This window comes from Semicossyphus pulcher, unplaced genomic scaffold, assembly GCF_022749685.1.
Source record: "Semicossyphus pulcher isolate SPU_LCO1_2020_fin unplaced genomic scaffold, fSemPul1.0.p SCAF_22, whole genome shotgun sequence".
Taxonomy (NCBI): Eukaryota; Metazoa; Chordata; class Actinopteri; order Labriformes; family Labridae; genus Semicossyphus; species Semicossyphus pulcher.
The window spans coordinates 5,670,251-5,696,183 of NW_027211696.1; the positions used below are offsets into that span (position 1 = coordinate 5,670,251).

The following is a 25,933-nucleotide window of genomic DNA, read 5'->3' on the forward strand; positions in this document are numbered from 1 at the left end:
CTTTGGTCTCTGTGTTTAAGCTGCAGTTCCTGAAATGGACCACTGGTGTGCGCTGTGCACTGTAACATTTCTGATTCCTGAGAGCCTGAATATCACATTCTGTTCTTTATGTGTCAACAGCAGATTTTCTGCATCTGCCAGATCTTCTACATTCAGACTGTACAGATTGATTCTTGTTTTTTTTTTTGCATAATTGGTTTGATCCATCACTCATAATTTATATATTTTTTTACTATATTAGTCACTTGTTTTGTAATATATGAGAACAAAAATCTGCATTTATTCCACTTGAGACTGAGACATCCATCGGCGAGGTACACCCTCGACTGATCGCCAGTCAGTCACTGGGCTGACACATAGAGACAACCTTTCAAGCTCACCCTCACACCTCGGGGCAATTTATAGTCACCAATTCACTGAATGTATCCGGAGGGAACCCACGCCTGAACAGAAAGGCCCATTTCATCCGAACCAGGATTTGAACTAGGAACCTCCTAGCTGTGATGCGACAGCGCTAACCACTGCACTACCATGAAGCCGCCTCTATTTCCATTAAAATAAAAATGGTAGTGATACTATGTATATAAAAATCCACTAAGTTTGGGGGCTTACAAATGACAAAGGTATTTACATTTTCTTTCATAGAAATGAGGCAACATACCTCCGTGTTACCAATCTCAGCATAGATTTTCAATCTGTAAAATAAATTATTCATGACTCTTTGTCAGTTATTTGATAGAAATAGTTGCTATAGTGATGCCTAAATCTCCTGAAGAATAGTGGACATGAGATTGACTAAGTAATGATTTTTACACTAACATGATTTTAATTCCTTTCGCCCCTCTTGGCCTCAGTGCTGCCTGATCAGTTTATGGTGTATAAATACAACAACATGCAAGATTTTGACATTCAGTCTCCACACTTTTAACACTTTTTGGGAAAATGTGTGTGACACTGACCTCTTGTGCAAGTTTAACAGCACTGCACTCAATCAGTCCACATTAAAGGAGCAACTCGCCCCTGGAAAAAGCCACTGTCGGTCAAAGCTGGTGTTCTCTGTAATCGATAGAAGCAATTCTATTTGAAATTGGCGCCATAGCTGTGGAGAAAGTCGTACAAACAGCTCGTGGTTTCACCCATTCTACATTCCTACAACACCCAGCGTGCATTGCCCCCTCTGAAAGGAACGGCCCAGCGAGAGACGCTGGAGTGAAATACTACCGTTTTCGCTGCAGGCAGTGGCTCAGAGCGGTACAGAATCTGAAAGACGACAAGAATATACCGATGAGTCGTCTGACAAATCTTCAGGTCTGCTGTCTACATTTCAAACCTGACGATTTTGAACGAGACATGACATCGGAGGCATGCACCCTAGATTGAGGAAATGTAGTTTAGCAAGCTCCCCGGCCTCCGCCAGATGATGCGTTTTACGTAGTCTGGTGGAGGTTTTCCAGGACCCATTGGAGAAGCAGATAGCATCCTTCAAAGGCACTGAGCCTAAGCCTAACCATAATGGACATTACCTCCCCATAACAGCATGATAGGACTGAGGTTGAAAATCGGCAAACTGGCCCTTTAAAACACTCTTGAAAGACAGATAACTATCAGGTTTTCAGTTGACAATTTAATGGCAAATTTAGCTAATGGCTAGCTGGGTGCAAATACTGTTCCTGCCAAGATGAAAATATCAAGTTTATATAATACCACCAGAGGAATACAGGACTAAGTTATTACTGTGCATTGCCTCCTAATGGAAACACATTTCAAAAGAAAGTGCTGTTTGATGTAAATCAGTGAGTCAGAAACCTCATTAGCGTAAAGAGCTATACAGCAAAGGTTGAACTTGAAAGCCATTCCACAAACAGCCATGAACATAAACACACCGTCAAACAGAAATACAACAAGCAGGGTTGAAATTGGTCGAATCTCTGGGGCCAAAGCCCACCACAAATCACACTCCCTGCACAACACTGTAATGTCCATCATACAGCACTCAGTGTAAATGTAGTTCAGAGGCTATTTCAGGGCATGAACTGTAGTTTTATGCCCCCAGCTGGGGCTGCAAAACTCCACATCAGCAAATGAGAAGTGCTGATAGTGACAGAATGGGAGCCTTCACTCTTCATGCTCGGTTAATTGTTTACCTGCCGGAGGCCGCCAGAGGTAAGAAAAGAGCGCAAAATGCACTCAAACACTTCAACAAAGGGCCAGCTCAGCGTTCTGTGAAACTGCAGCTTAGACCTACTTCTGCAGGTGAGATGTTTCCCCCTGTTTTTCCCCCTTCCTTTTTCTTCTTCAGATCACTGTATCACTGCTCAATTACAGCTGGCTGCAATCTCTGGCTTTCAAAGAGAAAAAATAAAAGTATAGATAAAGGAATAAAAAAGCTTGCAGTTAGTAAGAGAGTCAAAGTGAACCAACAGGCCGTGCTCGCTACACTTGAAAAGATTAGAAGACTTTGAGAATCAACTACTCGTTAAAGTGAGAAAGGACTCAATCGAGGCACTTGACATCAGTCGTGGATATTAAAGGCACCTAATAAATACCCAGTCTAGAAGAAGCTGCTGAGTAGAGATTAACCATATGAATCATTATCTCCTAGTCAGACTACAAAGTATTTCTCATTGTAGTATTTCAGTACAAGAGCAGGATTTGGAGATCAACACATACAAGATTAAGATGAACATATTGTTAGCAGATGGGATATTCTGAAGATTCTGCTGTAGTCTGGGCCATATGGGAAATACTCATTCAGATCTAATCCACTGATTGATGTGGATGTGATATGGTATCTTGATTATTATGAAGTGCAGCATGAGCGCCAAGAGATTCGTGTTCAGTGGCCTTTCTGCCCAAATGTCAAATAATCCACGTTTGAATTCAGACCATGCGTGGAGTTTTCTACCACGCATACAAAGCTGCTGTATATCCAGCTTGTTGTTGATTTTGGTATTCTGAAAAGAGAGCCTGCAGACAGCGTCTCATAAAATCCTTGGTGCAAATTAAACAAGTGGATTTTCTGGATAAACCACAGTTTAATCTAAAAGGAAAATGTACCTTTGTTTTCTTTATGCTTTTTTTTTTTTACTATTCATTTGCTAAATTCAGAAGGAAATATGATTGTTTGTAATGCTCAACATTTCTTAGCTTATGTGATATGGCATTTGTATGTTTCCAAGTGTTCAGTGGCCAAACTCAAATAAATAAAACTTCAACCTGTCAAAAATAGTTTTTATATTGTACGAGAAAATTCATGGAATTCATCAATAAAGTGTTCACAATCTGAAGCCAACATGAAAAACATGGTGTGACTGTGCTCAGAACGTTTTTACAAGGTTTAAAATTAAATAAAACTAAGAAAAATACATGAAAATCTACTCAATAAATTGATGATTAGACAGATGTTTGAATTAGCTCTTATATTAAAAAAAAAAAAAAGTCCTAGAAATGGACATATACCAGTATGTAGAGTGACACTATTTCTTTTCTGGATATTCAAGTGGGCACTTGTTTTGGATACCTTTGGGCAGGAGGGGTCCTTCTTCAACCAGGAAGTGCAGCAAACATCTCAGCAGGACATGGAGGGGTCACAGGGTGAGCTGTGTCTTATTTTCATTGTGTCAATAAATCCAGTCTGGTTGGTGTTCCTATTTAAGAGCTTTTTTGTTTTACAGTGTGTGATGCTTTTTACATAACAATGCTAAATATGTATCAAGGTGCTGTTAGCATGCTAGCATTTAATAACAAAGCCTAAATGGTTGCTAGGGGAATGGAACCTCATGGTGTGAAACTACATCATATCGTTTTACAGGTCTCTTCATATGATGCGTTTTTCACACTATATAATATGAAGTGTGTTTTTATGAACAACTTGAGCTAACACGGCATATTTTGCCCCTTTTTTAAAGAAAACTTTTATTGTCTGCTGTATAAAACCAACCATGTTTTCCTCATCCGACCAGAGGAATCCATACATACTGTCTTTTGTGTGATGTGGTTCACACTATGGTACAACAAAGAATTATAATAAAGGAAGTGACTGCCCATTACCATTTCATATACAATCAATTATATTATCACTCTATGACAATTTTAGGCACAAATTATGAGACAAATGCATTATGAGCCAACTCAGTCATTTTATTATCATCTAATAATTCAGAGTTGAAAAAGAACAACTTTCTTTTAAGCTGATATTTCAACCACCTAGATAAAGTTCCTACTACATTGTTCCTGTACCCCTTACATGTTCAGTAATTAAGATATTAAAAGAAAACACTGCATATTAAGTACTTTAAATATATAAACTTGAAGATTTTCATTTAAATAAATGTCTGTTAAGTCATTATCTATCACCGAATGAGGTAACACAATGGCGATTGAGCCTATGGCCCACTGATGAAAACCTTTGCATTTGCAGTATATAGTATTATTATGGACTGGGTGTTCGTGACGTGTTTTCCGTCACCCAGCAGTGGTTGGTCTGCCAAGCGGCTGCTTTTCCGGTCTCTGCAAGTGTCTACTATGGCTAGCAAACACAGAAAAGGTCGATGACTACAGATACAACTTCAGAAATAAGTGAAAATCCAAAGAAAAAGAAACAAATTTGACGCTCAGATGAAGGCAAACAGTCTAAAAGGAAAGCAACCGTCAGCGAGGACAATCAGGAGTTACAACCGGAGCCAACCGTAGACACCTGGTTACCTGGGACGTATGCGCCCATAATTGCCTTTTATCGCCATAAGGTATAAGGTATATAACTTTAACTACTGTACTCTTAGTGCATTTTAATCCAATTCTTCTTTAGATCTGAACGTATATATCACAATTACTTGGTTCTTTTTATTTTTTATACATTTATTAAAGATATTTAGTCATTTCTTTTTTTTCAAGAAGATATTTACTCCATATTAAAAGTGTGATACATTAAAGTGTTACTATTTAAATTAGATGTGTTGTTCTTTGGAAATGTCCCAAATTGGATGCGTGTAATTAATTAGTGCTAATACAAATATTTTTTTTATTCCATATAAAACCTATGACCTAGTACCATACTAATAAATGTTTAACCAGATCAACCTCTCCATGCACTCCGCAGCTTGTAGCCTCAGGAGGTGAATGCACAGATGCTTTTTGACCTTGAAAGACTCTTGAGAGCTGCTTAAGATAACAGCATATTTGATTGCTCCTCCTATCGTGGGTGACTCGCTTCCATAAGTCTTGCTTCACCCTTGTGTCTTACACACTTTAAAAAGTTTTCACCTGACCTTTTCTCCTTAAAATGATCAGTTATGTTTGTTTCCTCAACATGCCAAACAGAGGAGAAAGGGAAGACTAAAAGTTGATGTTGTTGTAGGGAAAGAAGGTGACTTAAAGCCTGTCGAAAATTAGACCGTGCTTAATTGGCTTCATTTGAATATCAACAAAATTGTCTGTGATATTTGCAGACTCTGCTTTGCATATCAAACTCAATGCTAATTCTCCATTCTAGCTCAAGTGAAAAAAGAGATGGAGGTGGGAAACCAGTGCATACAAAGCAGGGCACGACAGGCAAGTGCATGGAGTTTAGGGATCAAGGTATTGCTGGGACAGCGAGATAAGGCACCTTAAAACTCCTCTTTTGTGTATCAGAATGGCCTTATCTGCATTTCTGCACACTTAGCTGCACCCAAGACAAAGTAACTAAAATATCTGTTTTTACAAATCTCTCTCTTTGCTGCCACTTCATATGCTGGCACTGAGGCTGAACCGTTAATACATGACGGACTGATTCTCTCCTCTTCATTTCAAACTAGCCTTCTCAACCTGTCACTGCTGTGCCAAGGCTTTGCATAAATCACTGCGAACTGTGTAGAAAGCTGCTTGGTAGAGGTTGGGAATAGTCGATGGAAAACGTGCTTACTAAAGTCTTCATTTGATCTGTGTATTTACCCCCTAATTCACAACATTGTTTATTTCTCTGCTGTGGAAATGGCAACTACTGGGAAGCTAACGTATAATAACTGATTTTCTTTCCATATTAAATTGGACACATCCTCAATTAAAACCAGCTTGTATGTTGGCTGGTTTATAAGGTTAATATCTTTCAATGTACAAAATAAATATTGTACATACCAATTAGGTTTCAGAGTCAATCACAGCTTTGAAACAGCACTCATAAGAGTAATCTTAGGATTAACAGCGACCTGTAGAGAACACAGAGAAGATCATGACTTCTTAAATCAAAAGCTACATGTTTCAGTTTGCTTAGCGGGTCCTATTTTTGGTTTTGGTTGGTTTTACACCTTTTCAACTTAAAGGAGGGTAAGGAGCCACTGGCAGTCAAAGCTGGTGTTTTCGGAAACCGATAAAAGCAATACTATTTGAAATTTGCGCCATAGCTGTGGAGAAAGTTGTACAAACAGCTCGTGGTCCCCCCATTCTACATTCCTACAACACCCAGCATTCATTGCGCCCCTCCTTGTGAAAGGAACAGCCAAGCAAGAGACGCTGGAGTGAAATACTACCGTTTTCTAGTCAAGGACATTGATCACTGCAGGCAATGGCTCAGAGCAACATAAAATATAAAATACGACGAGAATATACCGGTGGATCATCTAAAAACTCTTCAGGTCTGCAGTCTACATTTCAAACCTGATGATTTTGAACGAGACATGACAATCGGAGGCGGGCTTCTAGATTGAGGAAGTGTAATTTAGCAAGCTCCCTGGCCTCTGTCAGATAACACATTTTACGTAGTCTGGTGGAGTTTTTCCAGTTTTTCCTACCATAATGGCATTAGCTCCCCATAATAGCATGATAGGACTGAAGCTGAAAAGTGGCGAACTGGCCCTTTAAAGGACAGGAGCTTTTTTGTTTCAATTGATAGTCTTGAGTCTGAAGAAATAAAATGCTCCCCTGCGGTTCCACAGGGATCAATACTGGAGCCACTACTTTTCAAACTAAATATATTCTCCTACTTGGTATTAATATAGTGAAACATAATATATCCTAACAGTCGTATGCAGATGACACATAGTTGTACATTTCATTTTCCTCCTGTGATCTCAGTCCGTTGAATAAATAAACTGTAGCGATTGCATTACTTGCTGGATGTCCAATTTATGGCATTATTGGCACACTGTTCTTAATTTTGAAAATCTCATTATTAATACCCTGACAGCAGTGTTTTAGCCCTTAAAAGAGCATTCACAGCTTAAACTGACTCTCAGAAACGGACTCTAGTCGTCCAACAGCAGGTTAGACATCTAATGTTCTACTGGAAACATTATTCAAACAACAGGCTCATTCAAAATGCAGAGTCCTAACACTTAGACACAAATTAAAAAAAGAACCAACCCATATTCACCTTTAAAATCCTGTTAATAGTCTATAAAGCACAAAGTTGTTTGGCTCCCGCCTACACTTATAACTACATCTTATAATAACTCACGCAGGCCTCTCAGGTCACGAGACAAATATCTTTTAGCTGTACATGAATTAATTACTGTGGTCCTGCTCTCTGGAACAAGCTGTCTGCTCACTTCAACTGGGTCCACAATGAGAAGCAAAACCCGAACTACCTATTCTCTCAGCTTATGGCACATTCATGTTTGTGTATGTGTGTGTACATGCATGGCAGCATCCTTATCTTGGTTGTTGTGTTTTGGGGTTTTATTAGCGTGTTGTATTTTCTAATGTACATTCTGTTTATACTACATTGTTCCATTTTCTGAATGAATACATTTAGGTGTCCATGCAGCAGTGTCGATGCTGGAGTCCTATTGAGTTTGTTTTCTTATTGTTCGTTCTAATTTTTCTCTGCAAATAGGGATTGTGATCGAAGTACATCTCAAGTCAAAAAAATTAGCAGGTGGGCAAATTCGTCCCACATTAAATGACACTCCATGGCCTCGGGGGGCGCTGTTACATCTAGGTTATGTTTTTGCCGTTTTACCTCAATCTTTTAAAAACGGCTTGGCTAAATGTTTGCAAAATTGTACTCAGTCAGGTCATATGCGTCTGGTGTTGTACTGTAAAAATTTTGCAACTCATTTTTTAGACATCTTATGAACCGCTGGGCGCACCATCCCAAACCTTTGTCAGGGTCCCTTACACACTTCACCTATCACAAGAGTAGATTAATATACCTCAACAGACATCAGTATAAATGAGGACCATTATGTTATTTGCTTCTTGTCAATTTTAGAAAATAACAAACATGCTAAGGACTATATTTTATATTTTTTGTATTAACGTTTGTGTTCATGTTAAACACATTGAAATGAAATTCAGATTTAAGAGACCATGCTGCTTATATTTGCCGACGCTTTATAGAGAAAAATCTTCTCAAACTGTTTAGAGATGATTTTTATTTTTGCTTGATTTATCTAGTATCTGTTATGAAACAAAAAGGCAGAAAATACAACAGATTGCGAGGGACAAAGAGACACATTTGCATCTTTAATTAGATTTCCGGTGAAATGTTGCTGAAGAAGAAAACAAGAAACTCTCTCAAACTCCTGAGTCAGAGTGCTCTTCACATCACGGTCTATTCAGCCCAATGGATTCAAACTGAAGGTTAATAAGCAGTCATTTGATTATAGACTGGATATGTGATTTAATATCTATGGCATAAGAAAATCATCTTCTGAATTGACTGAATCCTTCACTTTGCCATGTCATGCCCCGGGTAATGTTAAGGAAAAATACCCAGCAGCTGTTGAGGGCAACATCTTTGACTATTTGGCAGCTTAATGCATCTGCTGGAATTAAAACGGTTCAATGGTGTGACAGGTTGTGTAACTGTTGAATTTTAAATCTGTAGTGAAAACATTTACTGCGTGACTCAGGCTGAGAGAGCACTTGTCTGTGCCAGACAAACTGTAGGCCAGCACTGCAATGTCAGAGAGAGGGCGAAAGCAAATAAAAACCAGAGCCCTGCTAGTAGAGAGATAGAGATAGTCTGGTCCACACAAAAAATCTACACATAATGCTCCAAACACTAACACATCCACGCAGATAATGACAAGTGGAAACGCATTTATCATACACAGATGTAGAACATCTTTCCCTGTGTGTGTGTGTGTGTGTGTGCGTATGTTTGTGTGTGTGTTATGCAGGGCCGGGATCACTAGAATCTATTGAATCACTAAAATCATTTATCCACTGATAGCAATGTTTTGCTGACATTCAGGGGATGATGTCATTGTTGGATGATTCTGTGATTGGCTGAGTGGCGTGAGTTAGCAATGCTGGCTCGAAGTGCTGCCTCATTTGGAAAATTACGACTAAAGTGAGCTGCATTTGAGTCATACCTCAAAAACACTGAATCCTACTCTTCCCATAATACATCTTGATAGCATCTTTCAACAAAGCTTCCCTGCCCTTTCTCAGACTCGAGAAATCTTCGCCCACAGAAGTTGTACAAATGTTTTTATAATGTTTGAATCTGTCGGCTAGAAGCTATTTGGTGTCTGTTTGTAATCCGAGTAGTATTGTCCAGTTGTGTTTGAGCAGCTTTGGTTGAATGCAGGAAACAGTCTGTGCCTTAAACCTGCATTCTTGCTAATAGCCACAAGGGGGAGACTCCACAAGTTGTAAAAACAAGTCAGTGTAGAAGTCAACGAGAAGAAGCCTTACCTCCCCCTTAAATCATCACGTCAGTAAGCATTTTCCTAATGGATTTATGGTCTCAATCTCTTGTTTCAAGTCTTCTTCAGCACAGCATGATGTTCATTTTGTAAATTACTGATCTATTTAGAGTAGAATACAAAGCAGAGCAGTCGAGGTTTTAGGACGGGGCTACATTTTAATTGACAAGTCAGTACCACAAAGGCCTGTCAATGTAAAAAGGTTTGCAGCTATGTGTATGTCCAACTTGGTTGTTTCTAACTCCCAAAAACAAAATGGCTACCGCCAAAATGCCGAACACAAGGGTCACTGTGGCTCCGCCCACTTTTAGGGGAGTGCCTGTTTAATTTTGTTCTGTTGGTTGTTGTCTTAAATCTTTTATCCCAAGCTTCGTGTTTTGTCTGTGTGTGTGTGGACGAGCACTTGCATACTTGTTTGTCGATCAGTAGGCTCTGCTGCTTCTCTCCACAGTCGACCATGTTTAATCTATCCGAGACACCTCAGGTCACTCAGGTACTGCGACAATGGTCACACTCAGTGCATATTTTGGGGCCTTTTAACTAGCTGACACCTGGCAGGGGCAGCAGATGGCTGTTAGCAGCTTAAACTCCTGGCAGATCTGTTTAATTCAGAGATCTTCGGTCCTCAGACTGGATCTCAGCCCAGTGGAAGGTGGCGGAAGCTCGTTTGGCTGCCATTAGGAGAAGCCGAGAGTGTTTGGCAGACAGTGAGAGCAGCTGGCACTGTTGACAGGGGCCGCCTAAGTGGCCTGAACCTTCTGCAAAAAAGAGCGTGAGGGATCAAAAGGGCAACTCCTACACTACAGGGGCAGGAGCACTTGGATGGCTGTTACATCCCTCTTGACATCATGAATCACACAAGAATGTCTTTGTGTGGAAGAGACAGAAAGAGAGGAAAATATGGAGGATGGGGATAATATGATGATGAACAATTATTTTTGCTTTAGCAGAGAAGCAGAAAGAGAAAATACACACAACACATCTCTATGGTTTCTTTTTCTTAACATGGAAAACACACCCACATCCGCACGCGCTCACACACAAAATCAGCACATTGTACTTTTTTTTTTTTTTTTTTTTACCAAAACATGAAGCTCAATTCCCCAAACCGAAGATACATTTCTAGAGAGATAATACATTCATTCCAAGCGATGGCGATGACGATTACAATATCTTGATAGAAGACAAACAGATTAATTACTTCATGGCTAAAACCTGAGTTGTTCCAAAGTATTTCCATATGAAACTGCACAACAATGCACATCAAAAATAAATGATGCATCATTATTCTCATATGGAGTATTATTTGCATGACTAAAGCTATGCTAATATAATCATGGGATATATATATGCACACATCGACAGATGGATTATTCATGTATTTGTATGATGTGAGATTATCTGAGAGGTCCAGTCAAAACACAGAACCACATGATGACGGATGATTTTCAGCAATTTCTGTGACTTAAATTATATTCTTTTTACACGTTAGTTTTTTCAAATTCTCATTTTTCTTTCAAACTCAAGAGGCCAAGAACACGTGGACAGTCCAGGTGTCTCTGCTTTTTCTTCCTTTTATCTTTTGTTTATTTTTTCTTGCCCTTTTATGTTAGTCTTTGATCCTTTTTCTGAGAACGAGGAGCAGCAGAGGCACGGCATGTGGTAGTTTGTCTCTGGCCTCCTTGTCCTCCTCTCCCAGTCCTCTGCACGATGGAAGCAGGTATGACCGTTTATATTGAGTTGACGTGGTCGAGCACTACAGTTGAGCAAAGTTCAGTCATTGGATCAGTTTCTTTTATCAGGTTCTCCGTGGCACTGGAGGGCTCCGCTGCATCCACTATCCGAGTTTCTTTGTCACAAAAGATCCTCATAGTCCAAGAGTTTGGAGTGCTGGCGTGTCTTCCAAAGTCGGTAGAGGCGGAAGTCGAAGTACATCTCAATCATCTCTTTGCCTTGTTTGTAAATGAGACAGGACAAGAAGAGTTTGAATCATGAGAGAAGCAGAATCCAAGAACAACATCTGGTTTCATGACAGCAGAGAGAAACATGCTGGTTTTCAGATTAGCATTACATGCATACAACAAGACATTTGCAGGTCTGTAGCTGTGTATCAATTCAGCGGCTACATCCTTGGAAGGACGTATTTGAAGGCACACCTGCGCGTCGAAGGTTGTCCCAATTCAAAAACTCCAGATGCAACCAACAAATGCGTCATCCTTTTCCCATGCCATTAAGGATCCATCAGGTGCATCCTTCGCGGCCCAACATATCCCGAGATTCATTGCGCACCAATTCAAACGAGATGGCGGATTCTTAAACGGCCAAGGAATACACTTTTAGATGTAAACGTTTTTGGTTTCAACTGGTTTCAGATCAAATAGCTAGCGATAGTTGGCCTTGAAACAAATTATCTTTCAAATAAGTTTTTAGCTAGCTAGCCAGCTAGCTACCTTTTGCTACGTGACAGGAGCGGCGTTTGATGATACAAGGGTAATGCTGCGTTCCAGACAACTTGAAAGTCGAGTTTCTCTGACCTCCGACTAGAAAAATTGCTCTTGAACGCCAGTCAAAGTTGGAGTTCCTACTTGTGAACTCGGAGCAGATTCTTCTGCACCAACTTCACAGTTGAAGGAAGACGGAAACTTCTACTGGGAAGTTCTCGAGTTCCCAGTTGTCTGGAAAGCAGCATAACAGCGGGAACAGCTGGTGACGAAAACAGGAAATCTGGCGTTGACCAGACCGTCTCACTTCAATTTTGCCGTTGCACTCTACGCCGGCTACAAATGACCCATCCTCCATAGACCGCGTCCTTCGAAAGATGCAGCCCCTGAATTGAGACACAGCTTGTGTGTGTGTGTGTGTGTGTATTTTTGTGTGTATCATATATTAGTTACATTGTGGGGATAAAAATCTGCCAACACAGTTGCATTGAGGTGACCCACTTTCCTTTTGGGGACAATGTGTGGTATACCCATAACATAAATCATTTTATATTAGGCTTTAAGTGTCAGGGTTTGGGTTGTTGTGGGATTAAGTCCAAAGAAAATGAATGTTAGTCGAATATAGGCTGTGGCTTGGAGGTAAAGCGTGTTGTCCGTCCAAGATGGTTTGTTCGATCCCCTTCTCCCATCTAGGAGTATCCTCAGACAAGAAAGTGAATCGCAAATGACTGTTTAAATGATTAGACTTGAAAGACTTGAAAGGTGTCATAAGGGCAGCTTTACATCCACCTTGTTTAAATATATTATCTCAAACTTTTTTATGTACATAAATGTCTGTTAAGTCACTAACTATCACCGAATGAGGTAGCACAATGGTAATTGAGCCCACTGATTAAAGCCTTTGCATTTGCAGTATATAGTATTATTACAGACTGGGTGTCTGTGGCGACATTCTCGGAAAAAATCACAAGTGGCGCCCAGTTAGTGACGCGTTTCCATCACCCAGCAGTGGTTGGTCTGCCAGAGAGGGTAGGCGGAGCTAAGGACCATGACAAAGGGAGCCAGCAGACGTCTGGTTAAATTCGGACGTGTGCTATTTGATTTGCCAGTGGGTGGTGCTCAAAAGCAGGAAACTGAAATATTTGAATTTGTGTCTAATAGTGTTACATATACTTTAAACCAGAGTTTATTTGTATGAGTTTAGTGTGATTTTATATGAGGACTGGTTCAAACCTTGTGGGAGTTCAGGTGATGCATTTCTGAATTAGTTTCCCTGACTCCAAAATTCTTGGTTTAACAACTTAAAAGAAAGTAAAAATAACGCTATGTGGGTGTAACAGACAAGTGTTTCTTCTTGTTCCTGGAACCAGTTTTGTAACAGAGGTGTTTAAAGAGAGAGAGAGTACTGTACAACCTTACTCTGACCTGCACCTGGGGAGGAGAAAGAGTGGGCCTAAAGAAAGTGCAAAGAAACATGACTATAGGGATATCGTTAGGACTTATTAAATACCCGTATTGATACCAGTACTGCTTAATGATACCGATATTTAGCGATATTTTATCGATACTACTACTACTGGGAGGGGGGGATGTAACTGGGGTCATCTTCCTACAGTAACAATATTTAAATGTAGTAACAAACAATCATAAGCAGTACAAAAACATTTGTCTGACTGTCATTGCAACTAAAAATTCACACTTACACAAGCTATCAGTTACTAGCGTACCTAAACCAACTGGACTCCACTGTAGGGAAGGCAAGTCTTTTACAATAAACAGCTCTGTGACATTCTGCGAGAACGGGTTTAACTTGGGTGTCTGACTTCTGCTAATGTTACACACTGCAGATAAAACTGGCGCTGCTGCTTTACTGATGCCATGGATTAAATTGGAACATGACTGAGAAGTGCTAATAACTGAAGCTAGCTAACAACAGTCACTGAATAACTAAAGGCTTATTTATAAGAACCATGCCTTTTAACTGCATCATTAGTTTGGCTAATCCCATCTGCAGCATTGCTATCTGAGCCACCGGGACTCAGAGGCTGCACTGAGGACGCACTAGCAGTAACGCTAGCAACAGCGTTAGCATTAGCCGCGTCACTAAAGCAGTCAAACACTCTGCACTGCTACAGTTTTTTACATATCTGCATAAAATGACATTAAATAATACGGCATGTTAGTGTTAAATTCTGATAGGAGCACGGTTTGTCATAAAATTATTGGTACTTTCGGCACTGACCAATCACGTACCGGTACCAAAAAATACTGGTTCTCATTTCCCATCTTTAAACATGAACACTCTCCTGTGTGGTGGATGCTGTGCACATACTGGAGTATGAAGTCAATAACTTCATCAATTGCAAAACATGGAAAACCACATCAAAAGATCATCAAAATAAGGAGGATCAGAAGGAGAAGTGAGCAGGCAAGTCCACCATTATGTTGGGACATAATGGTGGTTGGCTTCATTTCACGTACTCTAGTTGTGATATGTTTATACATGTCAATCTCTATGAATGTGCATATCACTGTCCTCTGCATTTTAGGGTGTTAGTGTTTGTTCAGACTCACCCTGTGCCGACAGCTCCAGCGGCGACTCAAACTCGACAGAATAAGGCCTCATCAGATTCTTCAGCTTCTGGAACAGCTGTTGGGCCGAGATAAGAAAGCACACACCAATTAATCCGACTGCACTTGGATACACTCGCAGCAGGGAGAGCCTGCATCTTTGAACACAACACAAACACATACATAAAAACACACAGACTAAAACGGCCATGAATCAAGCTAAAAGACATCTGTGGATTCCTCCTGAGCAGGTAACACGGGGTGACAGGAAATGAGAGCAAATGTTGCAAAGGTGTTGGTTTTTTTCTGCTTGTCTTAAAGTGGAAATTCTCCCCTGGAAAAAGCCACTGTCAGTCAAAGCTGGTGTTCTCTGTAGTCGATACAAGCAATAATATTTGAAATTGGAGCCATAGCTGTGAAGAAAGTTGTACAAACAGCTCATGGTTTCACCCATTTTACATTCCTACAACACCCAGCGTGCATTGCGCCCCTCCTTCTGAAAGGAACGGCCCAGCGAGAGACGCTGGAGTAATATACTCCCGTTTTAGTTGCAGGCAATGGCTCAGAACGGTACAGAATCTGAAATACGACGAGAATATACTACATTTCAAACCTGATGATTTTGAACGAGACATGACATCGGAGGCGGGCATCCTAGATTGAGTAAGTGTAGTTAAGCAAGCTCCCTGGCCTCCGCCAGATGACGCATTTTACGTAGTCTGGTGAAGGTTTTCAAGGTCCCCTTAGAGAAGCTGATAGCGTCCTCCAAAGGCACAGAGCCAAATTGCATTTTTTCCCTACCATAATGGCATTAGCTCCCCATAATAGCATGATAGGACTGAGGTTGAAAATCGGTGAACTGGCCCTTTAATGTAACCTGTATGTATCTCTGTCTGAGCTAGTAAAATTACCAGACCCTGATATCTCCCCCAGGACAGAGAACATGCGATGCTAGCTAAAAGTTAGCATTTGTAGTCCTGCAATGCTATTTTTTTTCAAACAACCACCACAATATGACAATCAGTGTTAAAATGGTTAGCTGATTAGAAAATTTAATAGGCAATTAATCATTCAGTCTTTCATTCATTCATCAGGCATAAATGGGAAGCATTTGCAGGTTCCAGCGCTTCAGAAGTGATAATTATCCGAACACTCTCTGCATTTGTAACGTATTTGACTAAACCGCTTTTCAATCAATCAAAGGAGAAACATGGATTCATCACTTGTGAAAATAAATAGCCTTAATTATGTTGTTAGCCTAAAATTGGAGCCTAAAATAGAGGGGTTTATTTTGCATATCTGTTGCTGCTTGTTGCTTCACAGCTTCTGTGCACATTAAAAATTGAATCCCACTGATTTTTTGCTCTATTTTAGTCATGTGGGATCTCCATACCCCCCACTGTCAGAGATATCAAAGACCAAATGCGCCTTTGTGTTTTTTTACTTTATGATGTTAAAATGGAGGTGGTGAAGAAAAAAGCAGCTTTCATTACTTGTGTTTGCGGCCCTTTGAAAAAAAGATAAAAGAAGATGGCTCAACGCCAGGCGTGGAGGAGAAATTGGTTGGGGAGACGCGGGGCAGCGTGGTTTGTCTGTAGCGCGGAGAGAGCTGGAGGCGAATAACTAATCTCAAGTAATGTGCCGCGAGTCGGGTAGTTTCCTCTCTGTCCTGGGTGGCTTCGAAACAAGCTCTCGGTCACTGCTGTTGCAGAGACGGTCGAACATTTTGTGCTGACATGCTTGAAAAATCTCAGGGTGGAAAGTGGGTCAGACTGCCTCTCTGACCTGCTCCCCTGCTGTTCTCCATCCTTAGCATTTGATTTTGCTCCTTTATTCTGCAAACTGTGTTTCAAAACAGCAACTTTTACATTTTTTAAGTTCTGTCGTCTTTGTTACTGAAGTTCAGAGTTTTAACTGTTTTTCTGACAACATTTTTTGCCCTATTTCAGCCATTTTATTTGGCCTTGTCACCTGTCTCTCCCATCACATTATGCACCACATTTATGTATCGAACACCTCTCGACGAAGATATCGTTAGAGCAAGAATTAACCATTAATAAGGAAGACCTATTTGATATTTAACGAGTGATTTTATTAATCATGTTAACTGTTATTTATTTTTCATACGGAGAGGCCACCATGGCTGCAGGCTTGTGTCAATATTTAAAACCTCAAATATACACTCCATTAAATCATATCAGGATTGAAGTTCCCCCAAGCAAAACTGCACTCATCTGTATGCAGTATACGAGAACACCATATTGAATGACTGTATGAAGTTATAGCATGTGAAGCTAGGAAGCTCTTGTCTGCTACTGTTGTGTGTTTTTGCGAGAGTTTGTTTTTCTGCTGTCTGGAGCGGAGCGTTTGGCAACATTTAAAGTTGCTGTTGAAAAATGGATTGAACAGGGATCCAAGCTGACTCCATTTAAACTCTGGCAAACAGGCAGGCGGGCGGAGATGTGTTCTGTCTTGGATATGTTGTTTCTCTCTGGGGGAAGGTTGGTCGTATGAAAAGCCACAAAAAAACAACACTGTAGAACAACTTTCATTTAAACACAATCCATGTTGTGAAATATACGTTGTTCAGTGGTTATTCATGGTTGGGGCTTTCTTAGATAGAAAGCAGCTGTACATTAAACAGAACAAGACACTGCGTTTGTGGGGACTTATTGTTTCAGGTACCAGCATCCAGACAGTCAGGTCTGAGCAGTACATCTATGATTATTATAAGAGGCATAAACTCTGGACATGATTCATATATTAGTTAGGATTTGATCTTAGAAACAAGCTGTTCTAGTTACAAAGCACTTCACCAGGACTGTACACATATACATGTACATATTGTTGAATGATGTTGCCTGGGATTGAAAGAAGTGCTGATCAAGGTTAAACTTCTTTGCAGACGACCATTGGTTCTTTCAGCATCAGTCAACGGATTTAAGTGCCTGCATTTAAAGGGGATTACTACCTATTAAGGTAAATCTATTGTTACAGCATTTTAAACAAAATTTATGGCAACCAATGTTGGGGTATTACAAAGGATTAGAAAGGATTACGGATTACAAAGTAATTAGAGTACTGAAAAAGTAAATAAAAACAAAATCTCTGACGCTCTGTTTCTGTTTCTCTCCTATGTCATGGCAGGTAGCTGTGTACCAGTGGAAGGTAAACACAGTTGTGTCAGTGCGCATGCGTATCTAGGTAATTCAACGATCTAGATGGCAAAGAGGACAACATTTACTTCGAGGAAATATTCACATTATTTTGAATTTTTGGGCAAAAGGGACAAGGACAACATGAGGATCAGTGCTTGTCAGCTGCGAAGAGCTCTACTTCAAATGTGAAGAAGCATCTGCAGCTAAACAAAGCTCCACAACAGTGGTGGGGAGTAAGAGCTTGTGTTGTATTGTTTGCATTGAAGCAGCTGTGCCTAATCCTGTATGCCCGTGCCGATTGTTAGCATAATAACAAGCTGTTAAGGTTCTAGGTTATTGCGTCTGTCATTCCTGCTAGTAGGCTGCAGAGTTCCAGATTATAGGCTGTAAACTATCCATTAAAGGCGACGAGAATATAAAATCTTCAGGTCTGCAGTCTACATTTCAAACCTGACTATTTTGAACGAGACATGACATCGGAGGCGGGCGCCCTAAATTGAGGAAGTGTAGTTTAGCAAGCTCCCTGGTCTCCACCAGATGACACGTTTTACATAGTCTGGCAGAGGTTTTCCAGGAGAAGCAGAGCCAATTGGAGAAGCGGATAGCGTCCTCCAAAGGCACAGAGCAAAACTGCATTTTTCCCTCCCATAATGGCATTAGCTCCCCATAATAGCATGATAAGACTGAGATTGACCTCGACTCTATCTCTGGGAAAATGTAATATCCTTTGACTTAATATCTGCAAACCTCTGCCGCCAAGTTCTGAAATTTTGTGGAAATTATTTTCAGAAGAGTGGAGTCTGTTGTATAAGCATAGACTGTAAGGCTTATTTTTGGCTTTTCTGTGGAGTTACCATTGGATAATAGGTTTAAAAGTAGCCTAGAATTTAACGCTCTAACAACAAGGTCACAGCTGGTCCAATGTTTATATCCAAAGCGTGCACACACTTTTCTGGAGTGGTACATGCAGAATCTAATTAAATCTCTTCTCTGGCTGTAGTTTCATAAGGACTACAGCAGACGAGCCTCTCACATGAAAATATCATTTTGGGATCCTGGGACGAGGCCGAAACCTTGTAACAGAATATAAAAACACCAGTTTTGTTGTTGTGGGTTGAAGCTCTTATGAAACAACTGCATGTTTTTGTGTTTGTCTGCAGGGGTGGAGATATCACTGATGTGCAGTCTGTTCTGCAGACTGCCAGACTGTCCATCAACCCCAGAGAGATCCACTTTATATAACAAAACATTTTGGCAGACATGACTGGAACAGACAGTTAGGTCGGACAAACACCGCTGGCGATGGCGTGCATGTGTGTCTGCCAGCATGTTTGTGTTTTTTTGTTCTGTTTAATGTGGGAATGGGGTTTTATGTCCTATTTGTTCTCGTCAGGTGGGGAGAGTTGGCATCACTCCACAATGTTAGTAACAATGTTAGTAACATTACATAGTGTGGGGGAAGAGAGAGGGAAAACTGAGACGGACAGGAGGATAATGCGGTGATTATCAGACAAACAGACAGAGCAGAAATATGAGAGCAGAGGGCAGCGATCAGGGAAACACGTAGGGGGACGGAAGGAAGTGAGAGCAAGAGGAAGTATTCACTTTAACAAGAAGAGACAGGAAACAAAAGTGTACGTACACCTTGAGCTTGAGATTATGTTCTGAATAAATTGGAATAAGACTCAGCATCTCTGTGCCACTAGCGTAGGATTCGACTCATAGTTCAGCATCAGATTTCATCGTTCTGGCTCTGCATGTTTCTCCACATTAATTGGGTTTATAAACCTTTGTTTAATTTGTGCTCCAGAGCGGAGAAAGCAAAGCCGTTGTCTCGCAAGTAAATATAAGATTACTGTCATGCAATCATTACTAGGCAAAGTAATCACGTTGACAATAGGTTCTGTTATGCACGTTGATAAAAGAGTGCCAGTCATGGTGGGAAGAAAGCTTGCAGTAGTATTCTTGTAGACTCCGTAGACCTGAGTTAGCATTAGCAAGCTACGTGCAGCTTCGGCAAACAGGTGCAACGCCATAACTCTTAAACCCCAAACTACCTCTTTACACATAACCAAGACAGCTTGCATCACCTTGTGCATCTTACAACTTGAAGTTTCAGTGGTGTTAAAGAAGAGCTCTCATGCTTTGAGTTCATGGAGAAAACAAGTCTGCAGGACTAAGGCACTGTGTTTTTTAATGCGTGTCTGTGCATTAGTGTCTGCATACCTTCTCTCCATTGGGGTTGCCCAGGACGTAACATCCCATTATGTGGATGAGGTTTGGCTCTGGGTTGACTTTACTCATGAAGCGACTCAGCCTCCTCCAGAATCTGAACAAAGAGAAGGACACACAGGCTTCATTTATTTTCTTTCGAAGGTTATCAGTGTGATAAACAGCTCCCATGCATTTATAGCTCCATTCATAAGTAGCCACCCCCTTGAGAATGTCCTTAAACTGCGTATTAAAATGGATTTTAAAATTGGTATGGTATGTAATGGAACATAGTATTCAGCTTTGCCTTGAACTGCCTTGTTCAGGGTCAGTGCGACCAACGGCCTTCTTTTACTTCTTGCTATTACACACATAAGCAACTGTTACTCTTTAGAAAGATAGGTCTGTGTGAAGCACCCGTCACTTTCTATTTGTAAACTGCTGCTCTTTGGTACCGATGAAGTATTTGAACAGAAATGTGGAACAGAAGGTTTGCCTTGTGAGCTCCTGAAGACCGTCCTCTTGGGAGAGATGCAGCTTCCCTTGAAGAAATAATAGCTTGTGCCCGTAAATTACAAACAAATGCAGGGAGAGTCTTGAATTGTCCCAGAGGGCATCCACAAGAGTAAAATTAATATTCTAAAATAAGGTAAAGATTAATCTTTTATTTGATTCAGCACCTCATCCAATTATTGGTGCGGGGCCCAATGAAAATGCAGCTAAGACATTTGAGGCTAAAATTTGAGGCCCTTTTTACATTGCAATTCCACCACAGCGCTGTAATGAATTTCTGCCTTTGCCATTTAACATTTGACCTAGCAAAGCTGGCGTAAAGCCGCCCTACTTCGTGTTTTTACCAATGACTGTATAGATCTGCTCTCATTGTACGAATGAGGGTTGCGCAGCAAAGATCCCGCACGTTGGCGTGTTTAACAGCTTCTTGTGTTGGTCTGAAGTAGACGTTCACAGATATGGAAACTTCAATGACTGTAGTGATTGTTTAAGTTACGTCTCCTCTCTCCGATCCTCCTCTACTCTGCTAATCCAGAGCTTATCTCTATTTACAGATTCTACATAGAAATGTAGAATCTGTAGGCAGGGACGTAGTTTTCTGCAAGTGTTCTGGTTTCCGTTTGTACTACGCTTGTAGTCCGAGTAATATTGACCAATCACGTATCAGCAGACTGCGGCGTATGCAGGAAAAACAGTCCGTGTGGAGAGCAAAAGCAGGGGGAACATGTCGTAATGACATCCCAGCTCCCATCAGCGTCATCTGACGATGATTTTCCTTCTTATTATTCTCTATAAGCAGACATCTGCATGCTAACAGCTAACAATCTGTTAGATTGTTAGGGGGAAAAAAATCCCCTGATGCAGTGTCACGAAAGCCGTTCAGTGTTTAGATTTCCCGACTTCCTCAAATGCATCAGAAATGATCGATCCGACCTCTGTTCAACAAACGAGCGAAATTTAGAAACATTTCGGCGAAGGCAAGACCCCTTAATTAAAGTAAATCATAAGAAAAACGTTTTATTTTTCTGTAAACGATGCAGCACACGGAAAAGGAAGTTGTTTATCGCTAACCGTCGGCTACACGCCCCGACATGTTCACCGTTGTCCCCAGAGGCTATATCGTCATCAGACTATAGCCGATGGGATCTGAGATTGATCCATAACAGATCGGCTGCAAGACCCGTATTTGTCAACAGAGCTGTCAATCATCCTTTTTACAGCATCAAATAACTAAGTAAAAATAACCTTGTCAGAAAAATGAACACTTGGACATAAGTCAGCATGATAAGAACTAACTATAATAACAGAAACCATATTCGAGAAAAATCTATTTGATGTGTATTTTGATTTTATAGTTTGATTCATGTCCCATCTGTTAACATGGAGGAGGCGGGCTTTATGACCTATACTGCAGCCAGTCAGCAGGGGGCGCTCGAAATGTTTTGGCTTCACTTTTAGGGAGCTGTCATGTCGTCCATCTGTTTCTAAAGTCTGTGGTTTTTACACAGCATTCCGCCATTGCGGAAGCAAAACATGGGCACGGTGTAAACAACACGTTCTTCACACACACGGTGCTGTTCTGCCCTGCTGGCTCCGCAGTTTGGACTGATGCCGCTTCATCTCTGTTACTACCTCCGATGCCGGCCCAGAGGCTGAACGACTTCGTCCCACCAATCTGCCTCCATGCATTTTACATATAAGACGAAACGTAACAGAGGCGTAATAATCCCGCCTTGAACTGGGAGTGTTCAAGTGATCAAGCAGCGATGGACTCAGTGGTCCACTGGTAACTTACTGGCTCATGTCCTCCTCCTTTTCCACCTTAGCAAAGGTTGCCACTTTATTCTTCAGTAAGTACAGGTGACCCGGGCCTCCCTGAGAAACACACACACAGGGATAAAATGCATTAGCACTATCGCGGCTGCTAATTTGCCTCTACTTAATTAAGATCTTGAGAGATTAGATCCCAAAGGAAGGTACTTAACGCAGTCTAACTGGGAATTCCACATGTAGAGCACTAATAAACACATAATCCCATATATCCCAAATAAAACCTTCACTTTTACACAGATTTACTTTTACTCTGTCTCCTTGCTCCTCACCTGACAAAAGATGAGCATCCTCCAGAACTTGCTCCCTCTCCTGTAAGCTGTGAGCTTCTTCTCTATTTCCTCTGAGAGAGAGAGAGAGAACAAAAAGGATTGATGAGAACAACGGGGAGCGAGAATGGGAAGAGACATGGAACAATGTACCCAGAGATGGAGAAATGTGAGCGGCGAACACAAAGGGGAGTCTCTGGAGGGCGAGTTCGAGCACGGGAGCAGTAATAGACAGCAGAGACTCTAATGGAAGATGGTGTTTAAAATGAATTCAACAGTGTGTATATAAGGCAGCAGGGAATGTCAGCCAAGTAAAACAGGTCAATGAAAAACTGCAGTTTGAAATCAATATGTGTAAATTATTCTCTGACATCCTTTCAATAACTGTGCGAGCTCAAGCTGAGTTCATTATTATCGAAGGAAGCCCCAGGGACTATTTTCTCTTAGCGCTTCTGTTAAAGAGGGTCATTTTCAGAGCGCACAAACCCATTTTAAAAGCAGGATTAACGTCATTTTGCTGGATTTTGACCGATTCCAAATACGCCAGATCGAAGCTATTTTTTCAGAGATGTACTTGCAGGTAAGGTTTAGCCTGCAGTGATTTTTCTGACCTTTAACTCCATCAGTATCAGTCACAGTTTGTCCTCAGGCAAGAGTCAAAACAGTCCAGGCTCAACATTAAAGGTGGCTGACTTTCACAGGATGGAAGTGGTACAAAGTTTAACATATATTTTTATTGACAGAATTTCATATAAATCTACGAACATTTAAAAAATGTGTCGCCTCACAGCTGGGGCCTTTTCCAAACCGCCCTGTCCCCTCTCCCAATGCACTTCCACTCTGTCTGCGAGTGGGGAGGATCCGGTTTACATGTACTCCCACAGTCCAAAGACATGCTCGTTAGGTTCATTGGTGACTCTAAATTGCCTGTGGGTGTGAGCGTAAAAGGTTGTCTGTCTTTATGTGTCAGCCCTGTGATTGACAGGCGATCAGTCCAGGATGCACCCTGCCCCACGCCCAATCAAAAGCTGGGCTAGTGCTCCAGCCCCCACCACAACCCTGAACAGGATAAGCGATATAGATGATGGCTGGATGGATGGCTGGATGGATGGATAATAGAACCTAGTAATAAAAATGACATAAAGCCTTATAATTGAATAACAATAAATTAAAGAGGGGGTATTATGCTGTTTCACATTTAAAGACATATATATAATGTTACAATGTTGGATGTCCAAACTAAATGTGGGTGCAGTTTCAAATCTGTAGGTAAAAGTATGTTGGAGTAATCCCCACACTTCTCATGTCAGTCTGCAGGCCACAGCCTCAGCTGGCCAATCAGAAGAAAGCGGACTTGTAGGGACGAAGTTTCTTATAGGGACAGAGCTGACTGAGACGTTTCAGGCAGAGGCTGTATGAGGGCCCGCACAGAGCACCAGTAAGAAAAATGGTGAGTTTTTTTATGCTAAGCTACTCCACAGGTATCACAGAGTGAAATATGAAGCTTGAAAGTAGCATAATACCCGCCCTTTAAAGTATTGTAAGACAAGTAAAAAACAGAATATTTACCCACCTAAAATATCGTCAAAAGTTGCATGTTCATGGTCCTAAGGAAAAACACATTCACATACATCATTATTTCATGCAGTAAAATACTTGAGTTACCACTGCATTGCATCACCTCTTAAACAAACCATTTGTATGCTTGGTATGTTCATTGATTGTAATGCGTGTGTTGTCACATGTCAATATTTGAGCGTTATCGACTCACGTAGAGGATGGGGATGATGGACGGGTCATCCCTGCGGATTATAGTGGGCACGTACTCCGCCTTGGGCACCTTAGAGGAGATCAGCTAAGGGTGAAGGAGAAACAGAGGAGGGAGAGGACAGGTTTTTTATTTGGATGTGAGGAGCATAAAAAAAAAAGATGGAAGAAAAATGATGCACAGTGGGAGAAAAAAGGACGAGGATTGCAGAGTTAGAAATGTTAGAAAAAGGAACATCTCATGCCTGCAGGGAACGTACAGCTCTAATATATTCAGTTGTGTGATAGAGAATAGCTTAGCTGCTGTTAAGATATGGCACCTGCATATTAATTCATCTTTCATATATTAAGCTCATTGTAACCCCCATCTACAATCGGTGTGTAATGCTGAAGTAACCATTTCATAAAGCAACAATTTGAGCTGCATTTACAAGAAATCAGAATAAAATCAATTCAGATTATTAGCCTACATTTTAGCTCCAGGGTCTACGTATTTTTACAGGAGTTGTATAATGTCTGTGGCTATGGAGGGGCGGCACTAAGGCCACAACATTAATATGCTCATCTGTTTGTTTTGGAGACTACAAATGTTTAACAGAAAGCCTGTGTTGCAAACTGGGAGTGTCGAGTTTGAAAGACATCTACCAGGTTAAGTCTGCAACTTGTATTGACAGCTGAATTGAGTACCCCTTCAAGTACTGGCATATGCTAGATTTGTAGTTTTGTTCTTCTAGTTGGGTTAAACAGCTGAACTGAATTGCAATTTACTAAGCACGAACAACCAGAATCCATTAAAGGACAATATACTAAACAGTTATTCAGAGAAAAAGCATAAAAAATAAACCTTTCATGGCCAGCCGCCATCATCTCCAAAAGAGCTCATAGAGTTCCCAAAACGCCGGCCTGCTTGGTGTACCACAAGGGTTCTTAGTGTCTCTTCACGTCCCTCATTCACGTCGATTCCTCTCGTCTTAGCCCCTCCCAGTGAGGACATAAAAGATAGACGCGAGTAAGAGACGAGAGGACCGAGGAGCCGAATTGCAACACTTTAGCATAGGAACCACCTGTGCATCCTCGCTCCTCCTAAAGCCATCCTCGAGCCTCGTCTCCTCCAGGTGCATTTAAAAAATTGGAAGAACCTCCATCATGGCGGAAGGCGGAGGATTTCCGGGTCAGCCAAGAAGAGAGGACGCAAGGTTGTACAAATGAATGTAAAGAGAAGTCTCTAAGGGCGCATTCACACCTGAAGTCTGTTAGTTTGGTCCGAATCAAAGACCAAATTGTTCCAAAGTTGCATTTTGCCTCGAGTTTGGTTTGTGTTCACTCGGCAGCTTTTAACAGCGGACCAAAAGTTTTGATGCGCGACGAAACTGCTCTCTGATTGGGCAGAATTTTCAAACAAAGCAAGAGGGCACACTGATCCATGACACCCAACATGATTGCGGACTTTATTGTTTGGTTGTCAGAGGTTTTTTTTAACATTGCTCCACAGATCGATCTATTTTATTCTCCTTTAGTTTTTCCATGAACAGTTTGAACAC

The 25,933-nt window shown here is 41.0% G+C and overlaps 1 protein-coding gene across 1 annotated transcript in view; it reads right to left on the reverse strand.

The window, feature by feature from the left end:
• Window positions 1–9,064: 9,064 nt before the first annotated feature.
• The window catches only part of nsmfa (NMDA receptor synaptonuclear signaling and neuronal migration factor a), a 56,094-nt gene continuing 39,225 nt past the window's right edge, over window positions 9,065–25,933 (reverse strand). Inside the window, 7 exon segments of the mRNA XM_069673721.1 lie at window positions 9,065–11,584; window positions 14,648–14,723; window positions 20,029–20,131; window positions 22,322–22,401; window positions 22,629–22,699; window positions 24,199–24,232; window positions 24,397–24,480. Of these exon segments, the coding sequence (XP_069529822.1) occupies window positions 11,487–11,584; window positions 14,648–14,723; window positions 20,029–20,131; window positions 22,322–22,401; window positions 22,629–22,699; window positions 24,199–24,232; window positions 24,397–24,480 (546 nt within the window). The 3' untranslated portion in view covers window positions 9,065–11,486.